Here is a 17,305-nt window from a genome sequence, read left to right on the forward strand (position 1 = left end):
AGCAAAGTCCCAGCCAAGCCCAAGGACTAGCCACAGCCCGCTGTGAGCCTCCATGGTAGCACCTAATCTCCTTAACGTAGGTCCCAAAGGCAGGCAGGATCTGCTGTGAAGATATCCGAAGGCTCCCTCCACTGACCAGATAGGGAACTAGGCACTTGTGTTGCATCAGGATTGCTTCAGGAGGCAGTTAAAATTCAGGCATGAGTTAACTGAATCCTTTGGATGGTTGAGGTGCCATTCTGCCTTACCAGCGATTTAGGTAAGCAGAGACTATTCTCAGGGCCATTCCCCTGATGTGACCAAAACTTGAGAAGATGGCACAGAAAAAGCCATTATTCATATAATACAAGGTAGAGTGGGTTTTTTACCTTTCTTTAATGCATCTGTAATTAAAAAGTTATTTTAGAATTAGATCTTAGCTGGTGTAAGAAACAGTCTGAGCAAGAAGAGTTTGCAGAAGAAAGTCTAAATCACTGATGATCCCTGTGTTTCTGTGGGCAGTTTAAAAAGCATGTGGTGTTTGAGGTACCCAACGTGGACTCTTCTGAAGGTGGAAAGTGTGGGGAATGAAGGAGTTGATTACAGTTGGTGCTGTGCTGTCCTAACCTCTGTCGATCTTCCCTTAAGACTCACAATACAAGTGTTGTAAAATAGATCCTTCAAAGGCATTTTTTATATACTCACTAAAACCAATTTAATATCAAGGGAAATATCTTGGTTGAGAATGGTGAAATTTGAGCTTCCTAGTTTTAGTTTTAAAACTTTTCTCACCATCACTTCCCATGTTACAGTGTAGCTTCTCAGACAGATGTGTATTTCTTGGTGAAAGATAAGCACATGTGTATATCTCTCAGTTTCAGGAAAAACAGCTTCTACTTTCAGAGCAGTCCTCAGAGTGCTGTAATAAGGTATGAGACTTGACTGATAACTGACTTTAAAAGAAGTTCTAATTTAAACAAAGGGCCAAAGTTACCAACATGACCAACTTGTAGACGCATGGACTCATCAGGGCCATGTTGTCCATGCATCCAGGTGCTTAAATGGCAAACAGACGGCATGTTCAGCTGAGGTCTTGCGGTCTCGCTGAGCCTCGGGTGAATGCCTCTCCTGGTATGGATGAAGAGTTGCTCAGCTTCCCTGAGGATTTTGGCTCTATTGGGCCCATCCCTTGTCATGGTCTGAACTGGGAACCAGCTCCTAAAACTCTGGCCTCACTCCAGTCTTCCTGGCTCTCAGTAGCAGGGCCAGATTGGGTAGCAGTCAGTGAGCAGCAGAGACACTACCATGGGTCCACTGCCTGTTTTGCCTCTGCCAGTGCCCTGCGACACTGGGTTGGTCCTTGCCCTCCAGCAGGAAGACCCCGTGGGGTGGCTGCTGCCCCTGGGGTAGGGAGGCCCTGCAAGCAGCAGAGCCACCTATCCTAATGCCACAGCAGTAGGGTCTCTCCATCCTTCACTCTCCTCTTCATCCTCAGGGTTGCAAAAGCCAGATTTTCCAAGGCTCCTGGAAAGCTGTGAGCTGGTCCAGGGGAAAGGTGTAGCTCTTACGACGGGTGTCCTGGACTGGTTCGCCAGTGAACTTACCCACAGCCTACTGTTTTGCTCTCCATCATGAGGGGTCTCCATCACGCCATCTGCTGTGACTCCATCCCTGTCCCAGGATTTGGACCCTTTCTTTTAATGGATGGGAATTAATGGATGTTGTAATGTTGTACCCATTGCACATGATAGCAGCCAGGCAACACAATCTGGAAATCCTGCAGGCAGCTCTCTGAGCACTGGGGATGCTTTGGAGGCCTCCAGCCATGTCCTTGCCAATCTAAACAAAGATGGTTGTTTTATCTGGATTTTTAAGTGTTTAATTAAAAGGTGGTTCAACAACACACTTACCATTTTTTGAATTGGAAGTACACATGAAGTAGATAGCAAGCATCTGTAGATGTATTTCCACTGAAAGGCAAACTATTATTCTTAAAGTCAGCATGTAGGTGTGCCTGCCATAACTTTCTAAAATAGTGAGTGACTAACCTTTTCCAAGAGTTCAATTTTTCTAACCTTTCCGGGAGTTTTTATTTTTTAAGAGATACAGACTTACAGTGCTTATTTCCCAAACGATCACAAGGCCTATGATGCCACTGCTCAAGTCTCAAACATTGGTAATATAATCCTGTGCTTATGAACTGCCACCAAGACACCCATAACATGGGAGTCTGGCAAGTAGGCTCCCATTGCACAGCCCCGATTAATGCTCCACAAAATGGATATGCAGAACATTCGCTATAAAACCTGAAACCACACCCATTTTGTCTGTAAAAGAGACAAAAGAACAGCAAAAAAGAGGGATACAGTTGGAGGTCTGAGCTCTCTGGGGTCTGTGCAGTAAACACTGCCTGCTGCAGAGAGCCACTCATAAATGTCAGTGCTGATTTTCCAGACCAGTTCTTCATCTGGTGTTGCAAAAAAATGGAGTCATGCCATTAGGCAACAGATGTAGTTTTGGGGCCCAGGGTGCAGTGTGGGAAGCCTCTAAATCTAGAACAGAAAGAAAACATCCTGCCCGTTGTAAACAGCCAGGATGGACAAATTAACAAGCTACCATACACTCCATTCTAAAGTGAGGAATAATGGAAGTTCTTCATTATTCACTTTATTTACTAATAATGATACAGTATGTATTAATAGCAAGGGGGCACGGTAATTCAACATATGATTCAGTATGAAAATACATCTCAGGCTGAGATTATGCTGCATAACCTGATGGCAACAAAAGATAATTTCTGGGTGTCAGTATTCTTCCTTAGAGGCCTCCTTTAGACTTCATTTTCAGTCTTGGCCATGAAGTTGTCAAAGAATTGGGCATGGCTGCAATCTCTGGGCAAAAGAAGCTCACGGCAAGAATGGCAAGGCACTGTTAAAGAAGGGCTGCACGTATTTTAGCAGAACTGTCTGGAAAAGAAGATACAGAGCACCTGTCCACTTTGAACTTAGGCTAAGTCTTGCTATTTGGTCCTACATTTTCATGATTGCCAGATTTCATAAAACAAAATTTTAAAACAAAATGCCTAGTATATTTTAACATGGTGAGTAGGAGATCTGATAGGCATGTCAGGCACTAAAAATGCAAATGCAAATGCAAACTACAGTGTCAATCTGAATTGCCATGCTAGGCCAAGCTTATTTTATTACATACATTCTGCATTCTAAGTACTAATATGTTCATAATGTAAACATTAAGCATACAGAGTTAAAATTCAAGGCCACAATATTTTTGATTGTCCCTTTTTTGTGTCTTTGGTTGGCCGAGATCAACTCGTAGTGTATAAATGCATAAGTTATATAATAATTATATAAAAAGGAAAAAATAACATTGACTTGTATACTTCATTCTGACAAACGCACAGCGTTCGCGACTCGATAAAGAAAAACTGGCGCCCGCCTAACAAAAATACTTAGATGATTTCTGATTTTGGCAGTCAGGGGTTGTCTCTTGCTTTAACCAATAGAAAACAAACTCCCTTAATAATGATGAGGTTCTAACTGGTAACTTTTAAATATCAAACACAATTCCAGTTTTACTTCTTTTTTAAAAGAGATGCATATTCTGATTTCTGAATTCTTCTGCTTTTCCCTTTTTCCACTTTTTTTTATTACTACAAAATCAAGTCTGTTCCTCCTGTAATACTGGGAATGGTATGATACTGAGCAATATGTTTCACAAGTCCAAACAAGTGTTTCTTCATAGTCCCAACGCTACTAAGTTTTCAGTCTTTTCAGTCTCTACTAGTAAAGAAGTTTCTTTTCTCCCATTCTCACCACCTTTGTCCTCCTCTTCCTCTTTTCTGCTTCCTCTGTCAGGTGCAGGCCTCTGATCTACAATCATACACTTGCCCTTCAGCACATTCTCATTTCCAATGTTTGGCTCAGGGTTCCTGTAATACTGTCAAGGAATCTTAAAGTTTGGGTTGTCTTCACAGTTTGAGTAGCTGATAACACTCTGATGAATGGAACGCATTTGATTTTAACCAAAACAATGCTGTTATATTCCAAACCAGCTTCCACACTAAACCAGTCTCTTTTGTTGATATGTGTTGATTTTTTTAAATACAGGTAGGTTTTTTTTCTTTTTTTTTTCCCCCTTCTTCCCCCCTCTTTTGTAATGATTCATATATTGTATGTTAGGTCACTATAGACTTATCCTTATATTGCTGTAGTATAGTCCCAGTTTTGCACAAGCAAGATATCAAACTTTACACATAAGCTTATCAACTTTTTAAGACCACTAGCTTTCGTAGGTTTTCCTTATCATTTCATGCTTTTACCTACAATAGTCTATTGTTGTTTGGTCCACAGAGTCGATGCCCATATACATTACATTTTAGTATCTTAATACTTCTTGAATATCTCCTTTAAATCCCTACTACAATGAGTCTTTTTGACATCTATTTTTTTAATGTGTTTTTTCCCAGCCAAACCTTCACTTGTCTCTTTAGGCACTTTTAATTCATGTACTCCAATAGAGTTCATTGCAATTCATCAGGGGCTGGATCCCAGCGAGAAGTGTCTTTGTTTGCTTTTTCTGGTGTTTCTTTTTTTCCCCAGTTAGTAGTAGGTGCCAAGATGAGAAGGCATATGAGCAGCTGGCAGCCTGGTATTCGGGTAGATACCTCCAGTTGGTGAATTCCAGTATGGATTAGGGGCAGCGAAAAAGCTAGACGATGTTACGGGCAAAGCAGGGGGGTGGGGAGCTACAAAGTTCATCTTCTGAGGGTGCGCATGATAGGAGCTCATGTAGGGGAGGTCTGACGGGTATTTGTACATGGACGACTCTGGGGGGTGAGGCTGGAGAGCCTGAGCGATTCCGTGGAAATCAAATTTGTAGGCGTAGCGCTTACCATGAACCTTAGTCATAATATTTTTATCATAGTAGTAGCGAAGCGCACGGCTGAGTTTGTCATAGTTCATGTTAGGTTTGCTTTTCCGCTCCCCCCAGCGTCGAGCCACTTCGTCGGGGTCGGTCATTTTGAACTCCCCGTTGGTGCCCTCCCAGGTGATGCAGTTGGAGTTGGAGCTGTCCGAGAGGAGCTCCAGAAGGAACTGCCATAGCTGTATCTGCCCACTCCCTGCGGGGGGGAAACGAAATAGAAATGTCAGGACTAGTGACTAATAATGTTAAGACATCAATTCTTCCAGGCTCTCACATAGGACCCTATTAGGAAATGTTGCAATGTCGGTTCCTACTTCTTACTCTTAACTAGTCCCCTTTCTCCCAGCCCTGTCTCATGAAATCCTGAAGAGCAGAGATAATGGTAATGTGTCATGTTTTCCCTCATCTGAGTGGCAGAATGCCATTACATGGAGATTTCATAGTTACCTAATGTCATTCAGTGTAGACAATTGATGGGGAAATAATACAGCGCTCATTTAGGAAACTAATCTCTAAAGTTCAGGACAAACAGCTTTCACTTGCGTAACATTTTGCTTGTTCTCACAGCATTATGTTGCAACTAAATGTTCTCTGCTATGGAATAAGCCTACACAAAATGGAGAAGTTTAGAGAAAGCTGGGCTCATGCCAAACCATATCATCCATTTGCAGCATTTGGGGAAATGCAGAACGGAAACCTATTAGCTTGCTGTTGCACTGCATACAACCATAGGGCAAAACATTTGCAAGAACAGTGAAAAGGTCCATAAAATACATTCTTGTCATCATTCTGTGTCAAACGACTTTAAATGATTATTGAAGTTAAGACTTAAAACGTTGTTGTTTTTTTCTCCCTCCTCTGCCAGTTTCATCTTAAAAAGAAAACAATTAGTCTGCTGTCAACTTTGCAGAAGTGTGTTGCCCAGAGTTATAGGAACAAAATTTGACCATTTTAGGCAATTGAAAGTAGATTTCAAAGGGCCTTGCCACTGATATTCATGTTAAAAGCTTAGCATTTCTTAATAGAGCAGCACTGAAATGATGCAAAATACAGCTGAAGCAGCTTGCAAGGCAATCTGTTTCACAAGCACAATGTCAGCAGAATTTGCCAACCAGCTTGTATGTGCTAACTTCTCAGTACATCTCTGACCAGGCTTCGGTTGGGTTTCTTTTTTTTCCAAACCAGATATGTGGGTATAATAAACAAGCTTTTCTTCAGAAAGCTTATAGTAGCAAATTATAGTGTCAAGCTAGAGTAGCATCTGAAATCCATTAGCAGTTTATACTTCAGTGCAACTGAAACCCATATTCATTTAAATGATATTTATCCAAACTGTCCTTAATGAATTTCTTCTGTTCCATTAACATGCATTAAGTAAACAAACAAACAAAAGAATCCATGGTATGAGCAAGGCATGCAAGTTTTAATACACGAAACATAACAAGAGGATTAGCCTTTGAAAATCAATAAACAGTTCAGCACTGGACAAAACACAAATTTTTGAATAAGCAATCCAACATATGTTCTAACATAAACACTTGCCTTCCAAATGTAATATATAGTCCTATGAAAATAAATGGTTGCTGTCAATTTCCTTTTAATGAGAGAGTAATTCCACCAATTTATAAACACACAAAACATCTTAAAGCACAGGAATGATGGTGTGTAGGAATTCCGTATCCAAATGTTAAAAAAGTATCCCAATCCAGATCATGTTAGTGTGTTCCACAGTAATGAAGGCTACCAAATGGATGCTTGACAAAATTGTAAAAGCCAGAGTTTACGAACAAATTAAAGGGAGGTAGGCCCCCACTTGCAGTTAAGATCAATGTCACCTGGAAACCCACTGCCTTAGGCCATTTGGAAAATCCTGTTCTTAATACTTACTTAATTGCTTTCCTATGCCATGCAAAACCGTTTAGAAAGGAAGCTAATCTAGAACTGTGCTTGATGTCACTTGGGATAAAGTGAAAGGAAACGGATCAGTATTTTGGCAATTTCATGCCTTGAAAAGCCATACAATCGTTGTAAGAAGAAACACTGTTATTGGGGGTTGAGGAGACCTGCAACGTGGAACGAGGAACACTGTGTCCTGTGGCTGTTAAAGCAAGGGAAATAGGAAGTGGCATGTACAATGTCAATCCATTGTGGCAGATTATGATGCTGATTATGGTGGTGCATGGCCACAGTGTGTCCTGCGAACTCAGAGCAGCAACAGTGAAACCTGCACAGTTCACAATCAGTGTTATTAACTCACCAAGAAGGTTCCTCGTCTTTAGCTAAAATATGCTACAAGCCCCTGTCCACAATGCACCCTGTTACCTTCTTCTTAAAGTGGGAGAACATTTTTGAAGTGTTTAACTCAATTATTCTTTGCAAACAGATTATGCTTTCCTGTTTTTTTCCCTACATATTTTTTGCTTGTTTGGGTTATTCATCCCAAAATTTTCTATTTGTCAGGGTCAGTATGGCATTGTATTGTGGATTAACAGAATCTGGGACACATATGACTCAGATGGGTAAGAGACTCATGCCTTTCTGGAGGGGTACCTGGAGGCCAGATGGGATATGTTACAGCACTTAACAAAATCCCAATGTTTAGGCAACTGAAGTGAACTCCTATCGATATGAGGAGTTCAAATACCTCTAATGAGGTATTTGACTGACTGAATGTAACCATCTACTCTAGGATGATTTGAATAGCTCTCTACAGAGAGCTGTATTAACTATGTCTCCAATGAGTATCATGGGAAATAAGACACCTAGCTCATATGTAGACACCTACATTAAGATACATGAGTTTATGTGTCTTAATCTGTGACCTCAGTCCCACCCTCATGTAATTTAGAAACCTAATCCTGCAACACATTGGGTATCATCAGCCCCCCACTGAGTCATACTGAAGAGTGGTAAAATCAGTCGCATCACCTTCCAGGTCTGGCCTTAAAGCTGAAGTGGGGACACTAGCAGTGAAGAGAAATCCTCCTAAATCTGCAAAATCCCTTCTCACCTGGATTTGCAAGTCGGCTGCTGGTCGGTCCAAGAATCTGATATGGATCTACAAAATTGTGAAAGAAAGATTTTAAATCAGGTAACAATGATGTCAAATATTTTAGGTGTTATTTTTTAACCTTGTAAGGGGCAGTGTACAGCATGTGATGGGACAGCAGCTCCAACACTGGGGAAAGCAGTTCCTTTCTCTGCATTGCAAAATTTGCATATTTTACCTTAAAATTGGGTGTGCAAGTGAAAAATTGCAAGCACACACATTTGCCTTTTGTACTGTATTAGCGTGCACAAGCATATATTCAGACACACTGTAAATTTGGCCCAGAAGTGTTCTGATTCCTACTTAAATAAAGTGCACATACACACAGGCACCCTTTGGTACTATCGATCCTTGCAGCATGCCAGGGCCCACAAGCACAGACAGGTAATGGGGTGACAGTCCCCTCCACAAAGGACAGCGGCCTCTCTTCTTGTGAGGCCACATTTGTTTTCCCTGCGCCACTGCTAAGTCTTTCTGTGCCAAAAAAGCCTCCAGAAGAGGGCTGAGAGTGCATGGTTGAACCCAGGCAATGTGGCTGGGTCTGTTCTTTTTCACTGGAGTCCAGTGAGGGATCCCCTGTATTAACCTTGCAACTAGGGTTTTCAGAAGAGCCTCTGTCAGCCACACAATGCTTGTAGCATCTCAATGTTTTCCTCAAGGGACTCCCTCCGGAAACGAAAACTTATTTTCGCCTGACTTGAAGTACAACAGGAAAAAGGGAAAGCTGTGACAAAAGTACAAAAGCCAAAGCGATGGGCTGCAAGCACAGCCCAGAGCACCTTGCTGAACAACCCTGTGTCGCTGGGCAGCCTGGAGCCCCTCACTGAACGACCCTGTCACTGGGCTGCCTCGTCTCCAGACAGCTGCTCTCAAATGGCTGCCAGTTTTACAGCCAAGAAGATAATCAGGTTACATTCCTTACACATTTAAATAATCTGTGCAGCTCACACACAGCCATTAAAGGGTCCTAAGGACTTACATAAATCATCAGTATATTTCTTGAAAGATTCTCATGGTTGGAGGGCTAGATTAGATAAAACGCTATTTGGGCAAAAAGCAGTATACTACTTCCCAGGCAGCATGCATATGAGTTAATGAGATGTAGTCATGCACAGTCTTATTTAGCTATAACAAAAACCAGAATAATGATTTGAAATCCATGTGATAAAAACAGGCTCAGAGTCTTCTGAGCTAAGAATATCCTCCAAATCTCTTTTGTTTCCTATTTCTACCCTTTTGCTGTTAACAAAAGCCATAACTGACTTAGAATCTCTGTATTGCTTTCTAGCTACCTGTCCAAAACAGTCTAATTCACAGTAAGGGATTAGGTCTTAACCCATGGATAAACTACTCTGAAAACACAAAATGCACCCATTTTGCAAAACCACTAGTCTACAAACTCATAAACTTCTACTTTCTCCTCAGTTTCCCAGTAGACTAAGAATCCTTCTAATTTTCCTGTTTAATTTCAGGAGGCCAATTCAAACAGGTTTCTGTATGCTGTAATCCATTTTCCTTTCTTTGCTCATGCACATTTTCCAACTGCTAGCATTTCAACTGTTGTGGAGTGTATGTTCTTTTGACATCTTTACCTGCCACCTTTGTACCTAAACTGTACATAGGTACTTTGTTTAACAGCTTTTTCAGTCTGCAAGGACGTCACTGCCATTAAACATTACTAAAAGCAACTTTCAATGACCGTGGGAGCCTTCATCTCAGATCCAGATGTACAGCCAGCTCACACAAGTCTGGCGATTTAGTGGTTACCAGGTGGAGATCTCATTAGTGGTCTGAATCAGATGTTGCAATTTGCTTCTGGTTGGTAGGTAAGAGCTGTCCTTCTCATCATGTTCAACAAACCCCATCACACCCAGGCATAATTCAAACACAATGACACCCACCTAACTGAGGACGCTGGTCTTCTGTTTTGGGAACTGTTGAGGATGACGGCTGAGTAGCTGAAAATGGAAAAACCCATGTAGTTATTTTTCCAGTTTGGAAGATGGTCACCAAACCTCTGACAGATCACAGGCCTGGGACTCCTGCTGCTCACCACTCAATGATGGTCACAATAGGATTTAGCTTTCTAAGACTATATGGTCATGGACCTGATGAAGCTTGAGTTCAAGGAAGGACGTGGCTGCCCCAGTGACTCCACCCAGTATTGCCTATACACAGCTAACAGGCTTTCCAGCCAAGGCACAGGTGAAAGTCCTCCAGAGCTGAATGCTGAGGTAGCTCCTATCAGTTCACTTCAGAGTCTATCCAGGTTGCACCAGATGTGCATTAGGCCCACAGGCTAGACATATGCAGATGTTTTTTACCTTTTGACTGAGGACTGGGGTGGGTGTGACTTGTCCACGCTGATCTTCTGGCTTGCTCATAGGGCAAATCTGCAAAGGAAAAATACACTGATTCATGCATACGGCATAAAGTGTTTATGTCCATAAGGGGCACCTTTCTAGGGGACCCATTGGATTCGAAAATTACTGAAATAGGAAGGACACTCCTTGTTAAAACATTTATCGTCTTTACTGTCCCTAAAAATAACAGTACCACATTGCCTTCTGCATTGCTCTTTAGAGGTGCCTGTTCTTGTTAGATGTCTGAACTGCACTGAAATAGCTGGTACAAATACTCTATAGAGTCCATCATTTCCAAAGGCTCAGAGCACTCCCTTTGGTCTCCTTCCTCAGCCCAGGACACCAAGGAATGACACACACTGCACATCATGGACAATTTATGCTAGAGTCTTGTAGGAAAAGTCCCCCAAGAGGTCAGAGCTCAGATTAAGCATAAACTGCGTACCACTCCTTCCCAATCTCAGCATGTAACAGTATTTTAAGAAGATGATAGACTTTAGTTGATTTAATGTGCTATTCTTGTTAGTCTGTTGCTGTCATCCCTTGAGATTGATCAAACCTTATAGGTTGAGTTTGACAGTTCCCTTTTCTGCCACCTGGTCATAGGCAGAGATACGTGAGACAGCAAAGTCTTGGTTTTGTCTGTTGGAGATTCCTCTAAACCACTGCTGCATGTTTGTGTTTGCACCAACTCTCATTGCCATCACACACTTTATTATGCTCTCCCTGTGATGTTACTCCTCATGCTTGCAAGTGCTCTCTTCTTCATATGCACCCTCTGGTCTCACTCTCATCATTCAGAATCCAACCTTTTGGGATAATTGATTGCTGCACTTTGCCAGTCATCTCACTTGTTTCTCTTCTACTAGTCATTTCAAATTATTAATAATTCTTTTTCCTTCACTTTCCCTTCCACTTCTCAGTATGCTCACAGATCTTTAGAAACATAACGTGAAAACAGTGAACATGCTTAGATGTTAAACATATATATGTATACATATTATATTTCTTCCAAAAAGTGGACAGCTTTTTTCTTGCTTCATCTATTTAAATATTCAATTCTGTGTCCTGGGACAAGCTCCTTAACTTTACGTATCTAAATTTTTGTTTGCCTTTTCTTTCATTTACTCATTACTTCTATTTCATGTAAATACTTTAGCATATAAAAATGAAGAAACTAAAACATAAAAGCTTTCTTCATAAAGTATATGTAGTAAATTCAAATGTTTCATTTACCCTTTGAAATCTTTTGCAGTTGCCTGTGCTTTTCTATGGCTGGCTTTAACCCATTAGCTAAAATTGCTGCCAAAATCAGAGACTTATGTAGCCTGCCCAGGATCTCAGGAAGGTAGCAGTACCCACCTGGTAGAACTAAGTTGGTGCAGAAGATTTGATTCTTAACAGTGCTTGTGCTTTATTTTAGAAATTATGTTTGGAAATGAAACCAGTTAGGAAGTAAAGAACAGTCACAGACTGGCTCTGTGCAAAACAGATGTATCTCTGCCCATTTCCAAGCACTATGAGCAAAAGTATCAAATGGAAATGAAGTGCAATGTGAAATTCACAACCAAATTGCCTTTAATTTATTTAGTCTGTTTGGCTTGAGGAGCAGACTGGCACTACAAGCACTGTCGTCTCCCAGAATCTTACACTTCAAAAACTTTGCTTTTGCTGAGATATGCAATTTGTCTTTGTATTACATTTGAATAACTAGTGCCTTTTTATCTCTGATTTCTTGAGAACGATTCCACAGTCTTGTCCTTCAGAAACTCGGAGAAAATAATGTGAATTGCACAAGTGCTCATCTCTGAGCAGAGTACTGGTGTGCAGGTGAATCATTGTAACATGCAGATGTTCTGACCAGGTCGAGATCAACACTGCTATTAATCGTTGTAGTTAGAGACACCTCATGGCCTGAGGACTTTATCATCCGGTGAAAAAATTCAGAAGGACTTTGGTCACGTTTCCAGGGGTTTCCGAGTTCGGTCTGTACAGAGAGGGACAGGGCTCAGCCGTGGGCTGCTTACATGTATCTCGTCCAGTCCTGCCTTGCCTGGCCAGATCTCTACGTCCATGGCAGCCTTGCCAGGGAGATTCTGGTGACATAAGGAACCTATTTTTTTCCCCAGTTCTTCCATTCCCTGGCCAGAAAGACTACAGACCAATAGGGGAAAAAGATCACATAGAAGGTATGTGCTTGTCATTAGGCTGTGCAACTCTTCCCGCCAGCTCATCTCTCTCCTCTCCTCTCCTCTCCTCTCCTCTCCTCTCCTCTCCTCTCCTCTCCTCTCCTCTCCTCTCCTCTCCTCTCCTCTCCTCTCCTCTCCTCTCCTCTCCTCTCCTCTCCTCTCCTCTCCTCTCCTCTCCTCTCCTCTCCTCTCCATCTATTTGTGGGTCTCCAAATTATTAGACACATGTACACTGAAAGGTCTGTGTGATGTTGTGTGCTTGTACTCAGTGGCACTTGCAGCCTTAAAATATATTTGGTACAAAGTTAGTACTGTGAGAAAACTGTTTTGCCTTTTAACTCAACACATCATAAGATGGTTTTCTGACTACGCCCTCTCCATTAAAAGAAAAATCCAGTTATCAGCCTTTCTTGAAATAGCGCAAAATTCCAACTTCATTCTTCATTCAGTATTGTGCCTTGATAAACATGTTGCTATCCTAGATAAGCTGATCTGTTCTTATTCATGAGATATGAGTACAACATGTCCTTATCTTGGGCAGATCTTCGATGGGAATGCTCCTTTTTGATGAGACTTGTAGACAAACCCATATTAGGCCTTCCTGAGCTCCTGATAGCTTCATTGTATTACTTTCAGCTTGCTGAAACCTCATGTTCTGTTGTAAAGGTGACTGAAGAAATACGCCTTTGTCATTGCAGTTCATTCCAAGCCCTCCTCATTTCCTATTTTCTATTGTAGTGCCTTAACAATGGCAATGCTTAATTACTTTCTCCAGAATTGCATCCCAGGATCTGGCTAATTCCCATTTAACATTATTTACTTCCCCCCCCTCATTTTTGACCTTTTTCATGTCATCAAGTGATTGTCCCCAGGGTCTGCTATGCTCTCACGTGAAGGGCGCTTTGTTACGGAAAAGCCTCTTTGCAGTCTAGTTGAAATGTGACATTTAACCAAAAGGAAAGCCATGGAATAAGGCAACAAAATAGTTTATTGAGATAAAACTGAATTTCTGCAAAAATTTTTTTTTTTTTCTGAATGAAAATTCTGACTTTAAAGACGTTTGTCAACTTTCAATTGTAAAAGATAAAATAATACTTTCAAAATCACATGATAGTTTGTTGTAGGAAATATTTGGTTAGGATACACAAGTTTACACAGAAGAATAGAGACACCCCATATCTGAACTACAAATCCCACAAGGAATTGTGTCAACACAGGAAGATGCTTTTAATGCTGACATAAAGAATTTTTTTTTGTAAGTGTCATTGTAAATGTGATTTGGATTAAAAATGAAGGACTTTACCATATCTGATATGTGGGTTTTTTAGAATCTTTTACTTCAGAGAAAACTAGTATTTTATTTTTCCATCATAAGTCAGGATGAAACAAATATTGAAATCATAGAAGTTCTCATGGGATAAAAAAAATCTAGTTTTTGTTCAAGTCCAGTGGAAACATACCCATAAAATACTATTCTTTCACAGCAGACTCATTCTTTCTCACCTTTGCCTGAAATCCTCTCAATTGGCATGGTTATTTCCTGCAGGACACCCAGGTCCCTCTGGTCCTATGTTACATGTTCATTTTTGTTGGAAACTACTGAGAACATTGGGCATCCAGTTTTACATTGCATAGTTGGTAACTGTTTCTATAGCTATGCCTTGTCTTCTCATCCATATTCATGTCCAGCTTCCTCCGTGCCATTCAAAGCTCCTGGGTGCTTCTATAACCTGTGACCACGAGGGCCACAGTCTGCTTCAATGTCTCATGAAAATGTCACACTTCTTTTTTTAATATCCTTTCTTCTAATACTGAGACTAAGCAGGTACTCTGCAACACTCTTTATTTTGATAATTATATCATGTTTCCTCATCCCCAGACCCTGAGTTTAACAATTCCAAACTTTTATATCTCATGCTCAAAAGATTTTCCATATTCCCATGGCTTGCTCTCAGTCTCTTTTAATTCTGCAAATAGCCTTTTTGATAAGGGATGATTCACACAGCTTTCCGTACAAGGCCACACTGCTGATTTATTTAATGGCACAGTCAGATTTCCCATATGATCCTCCACTGTGTTTCTTCATTTGTTTACTTTTTTTCCACTTTGGCCAGCAACTAGAGCAGTGGCTTTCATTGTGCCTATGTTAAGTTCTTTTATGAGTGAAGAGGGTTAATTTGAAATCAGTAAGATATGAAAATAACTTGTGTCTTATACTGCATTTATCAACTTGTATTTTCATCTGTTAACATATTGCCAGTTTGCTGATCTCTAATAAGGCTCTGGGTGCCTGTACAGGAATCCTTTAGAGGAATCTCTGGCTTTAAGTAACGACAAAATCATATGTCATCTCTCTAAATTTTATACCAAATTTTATTGTGCACTTTTTTCAATTATTAATAACTATAGATCATGGCAGAGAATGCTAAATCACCCATGACTTAAGAGGTCCATTATTTAGTCTTCGTAACAGGTTAATTAGCCGGTTCTTGATCTGTTAAAATATTTTGTTTCTTATGATATGCTATTTAACTGTCACTGTAGATAGTTGTGGGGCACTTTGGTAAATGTCTTACGAAAGCCAAATGCCAATGTATTCTTACGTATGCACTGGATCAGTGGTTTCCTTCCTATTCACTACAGTATTGTTACAGACAAACAAATCTAGCAGAAGAGTTTGTTTTCACAGAAATTGAGCAGGGTGGATTTGATCATTTAATGATCTGGTAGCGGTTTCCCTATCTATCTTTTTTAATTATCAATTAACAAATCTGCAGACATGCATATATACATGTGTACAAGTGTATATAAAACAGTTACTTGTGTATACTCTCCTGGATTATATCCTAGAGCACTGATAAAAGATATCTAAAATATTTACTGTCCAAAACCCCCTCTGTTTTTAATGAGAGAATGTATCTTTTCACAAGAGCTCAGTCAATTCAAGTATATGTCCCTTCAGAACACTTGGATGTATGCCTCTGGCTCAGTAATGGATTTGCTTTAAATTTAGTATTTTGCTGCAACTCTGCTTGATGTCTCACAGTACTCTGTGCTTGTTACTGGAAAAGCAAATGTCCAGATTAGGCATTTTTCCAGCATCTTTAGTGGTGAAGGGTGATGTAAAGAAAATTTTTAGCTTCATAGCAATGTCCTCATCTTCTTTAATTATTCCCTTTAGCCTTTCACAAACCAGCACACCCACAATAAATTCATGGGCTTCAAACTTCTGAGCAATAAGAACTTTCTTATGTTTTGATTTTACTTATTTAGTCTCTTAAACTCACAATCAGATGTTGTGGGGTTTATTTGCCTCAAACATAAATAAAAAGTAGATAGCAGGAGAAACATGTACTCTGCCTTTTTAGAGTACTTTTCCTCAATATACTTCAAATAGTATTATAAAAGAGAATATAATAGCATTATATTCTCGCCTCATTTTACAGACAGAGAGCTGAAGCACATTGAAAAGTGACTGCGCTGGGACAAAGCAACAGAACCAGTGAATACAGCTCTGGTCTTCTGACTCTCTGGTGCTTTAAACACTAGACAACATTGCTTCAAAGACACAGATACGTGGAAGAAACAGACACTAAACTGTTCTATTTAATCATCTCACTCTACACAATGATATATGCACACACATATATATATAAAATATATGTATATAATATGTGTGTGCATTCAACATATAGCCTAATATTTATGAAAAGAGAGTTTAAGGAGAAAAAGAATGAGATACTTCAAGAGATGAAATGAGTAAGATCACAGCATACAAAAGGTGGTCATTTTTCATACCTGGCCTGGTTGTAATTCTTTGTGTTGCTTCTGGATAAACTGATGTATTTGGAAAAATAAAAGTGGCACCTCCTAAAGAGAAAGAAGAAGACATAACACCTAAAGATTCATTTTCACAGTCCCTAAGTCCACTGATATTTTCCCTCTTGTAGTGTGTCTGAACTATTAATATGTCTGACTATGAATAACTATTTTCTATCTTAGGACTGTTATATATAAAAGTTAATTCTGATAGCCTTTGCACCTGTGTAAATCCATTCAAATTACTGAATAAAAGTCAGTGCAAAATCTGTGTTAAGAGAGGAGAGAGTCAAGTTCAGGAAATCCCTTCTGTCTTCCCCACAATCACCTCCACCTGGGCAGGTGATTTTACATCTTCTGAAATAAAACTTCTTTGCCTTCTCTTCATTAGTGCGTGCGCTTCCCAAACAGGTTCATACTTTCAATACAGACTGTAGGCCTGGGCCAAAGCCTATTGGTGTCTGTGGGAATCTTCTCACAGACTTTGGTCGGCTTTGGGTCAGACCCTCAGAAATCTCATTCTCTTCACAGAGTGAAAAAATTAAAAATATTGAGCTCGATATAGAATATGGTATCTCACTTATCTCAGGCACTGAAATTGCTCTAACTACATCAACAGGCTTCTAATGACCATCTCTAGGAACATGAAAAGGGTCATAAGGATTTGTGCAATTACTGCTGACTTCAAAAAGAACTTGTTTCTAACTCTTTTCTAACTCTTCTAACTCTTTGTCCTTTGAAAATCCCACTCCAAAGTTCTTATGCCACCAGAACAATTAATTTTCCTTACACTGATGATCAGCATGATATTATTCACACTCCCAATGACAGAAATGCAGACAATCTCATTTTGGCGAAACTAATTTCAAAATATCATTGTCAGTGCACACATATAGAAAAAGATAACACACAGAACTGCTGAACAACACTTGGATAACTGTATGTGGAAACTGCTTGGCAAA

At 40.2% G+C, this 17,305-nt stretch overlaps 1 protein-coding gene across 7 annotated transcripts in view; it reads right to left on the reverse strand.

Annotated features, from left to right (window-relative positions):
* Positions 1–3,148: 3,148 nt before the first annotated feature.
* Positions 3,149–17,305, reverse strand: part of ERG (ETS transcription factor ERG) — a 148,882-nt gene continuing 134,725 nt past the window's right edge. For 5 of the 7 annotated variants that reach the window (XM_072846650.1, XM_072846642.1, XM_072846687.1 and 2 more), the window contains 5 exons: positions 16,323–16,394; positions 10,297–10,365; positions 9,874–9,930; positions 7,934–7,981; positions 3,149–5,119 (listed from right to left, as the gene is read on the reverse strand). In XM_072846650.1, coding sequence (XP_072702751.1) covers positions 4,599–5,119; positions 7,934–7,981; positions 9,874–9,930; positions 10,297–10,365; positions 16,323–16,394 — 767 coding nt within the window. In that variant the 3' untranslated portion in view covers positions 3,149–4,598. The remainder of the gene's footprint in view (positions 5,120–7,933; positions 7,982–9,873; positions 9,931–10,296; positions 10,366–16,322; positions 16,395–17,305) is intronic. The other 2 variants (XM_072846696.1, XM_072846680.1) reach the window with 1 other exon arrangement.

Source organism: Ciconia boyciana, chromosome 1 (genome assembly GCF_034638445.1).
Source record: "Ciconia boyciana chromosome 1, ASM3463844v1, whole genome shotgun sequence".
Classification (NCBI taxonomy): Eukaryota; Metazoa; Chordata; class Aves; order Ciconiiformes; family Ciconiidae; genus Ciconia; species Ciconia boyciana.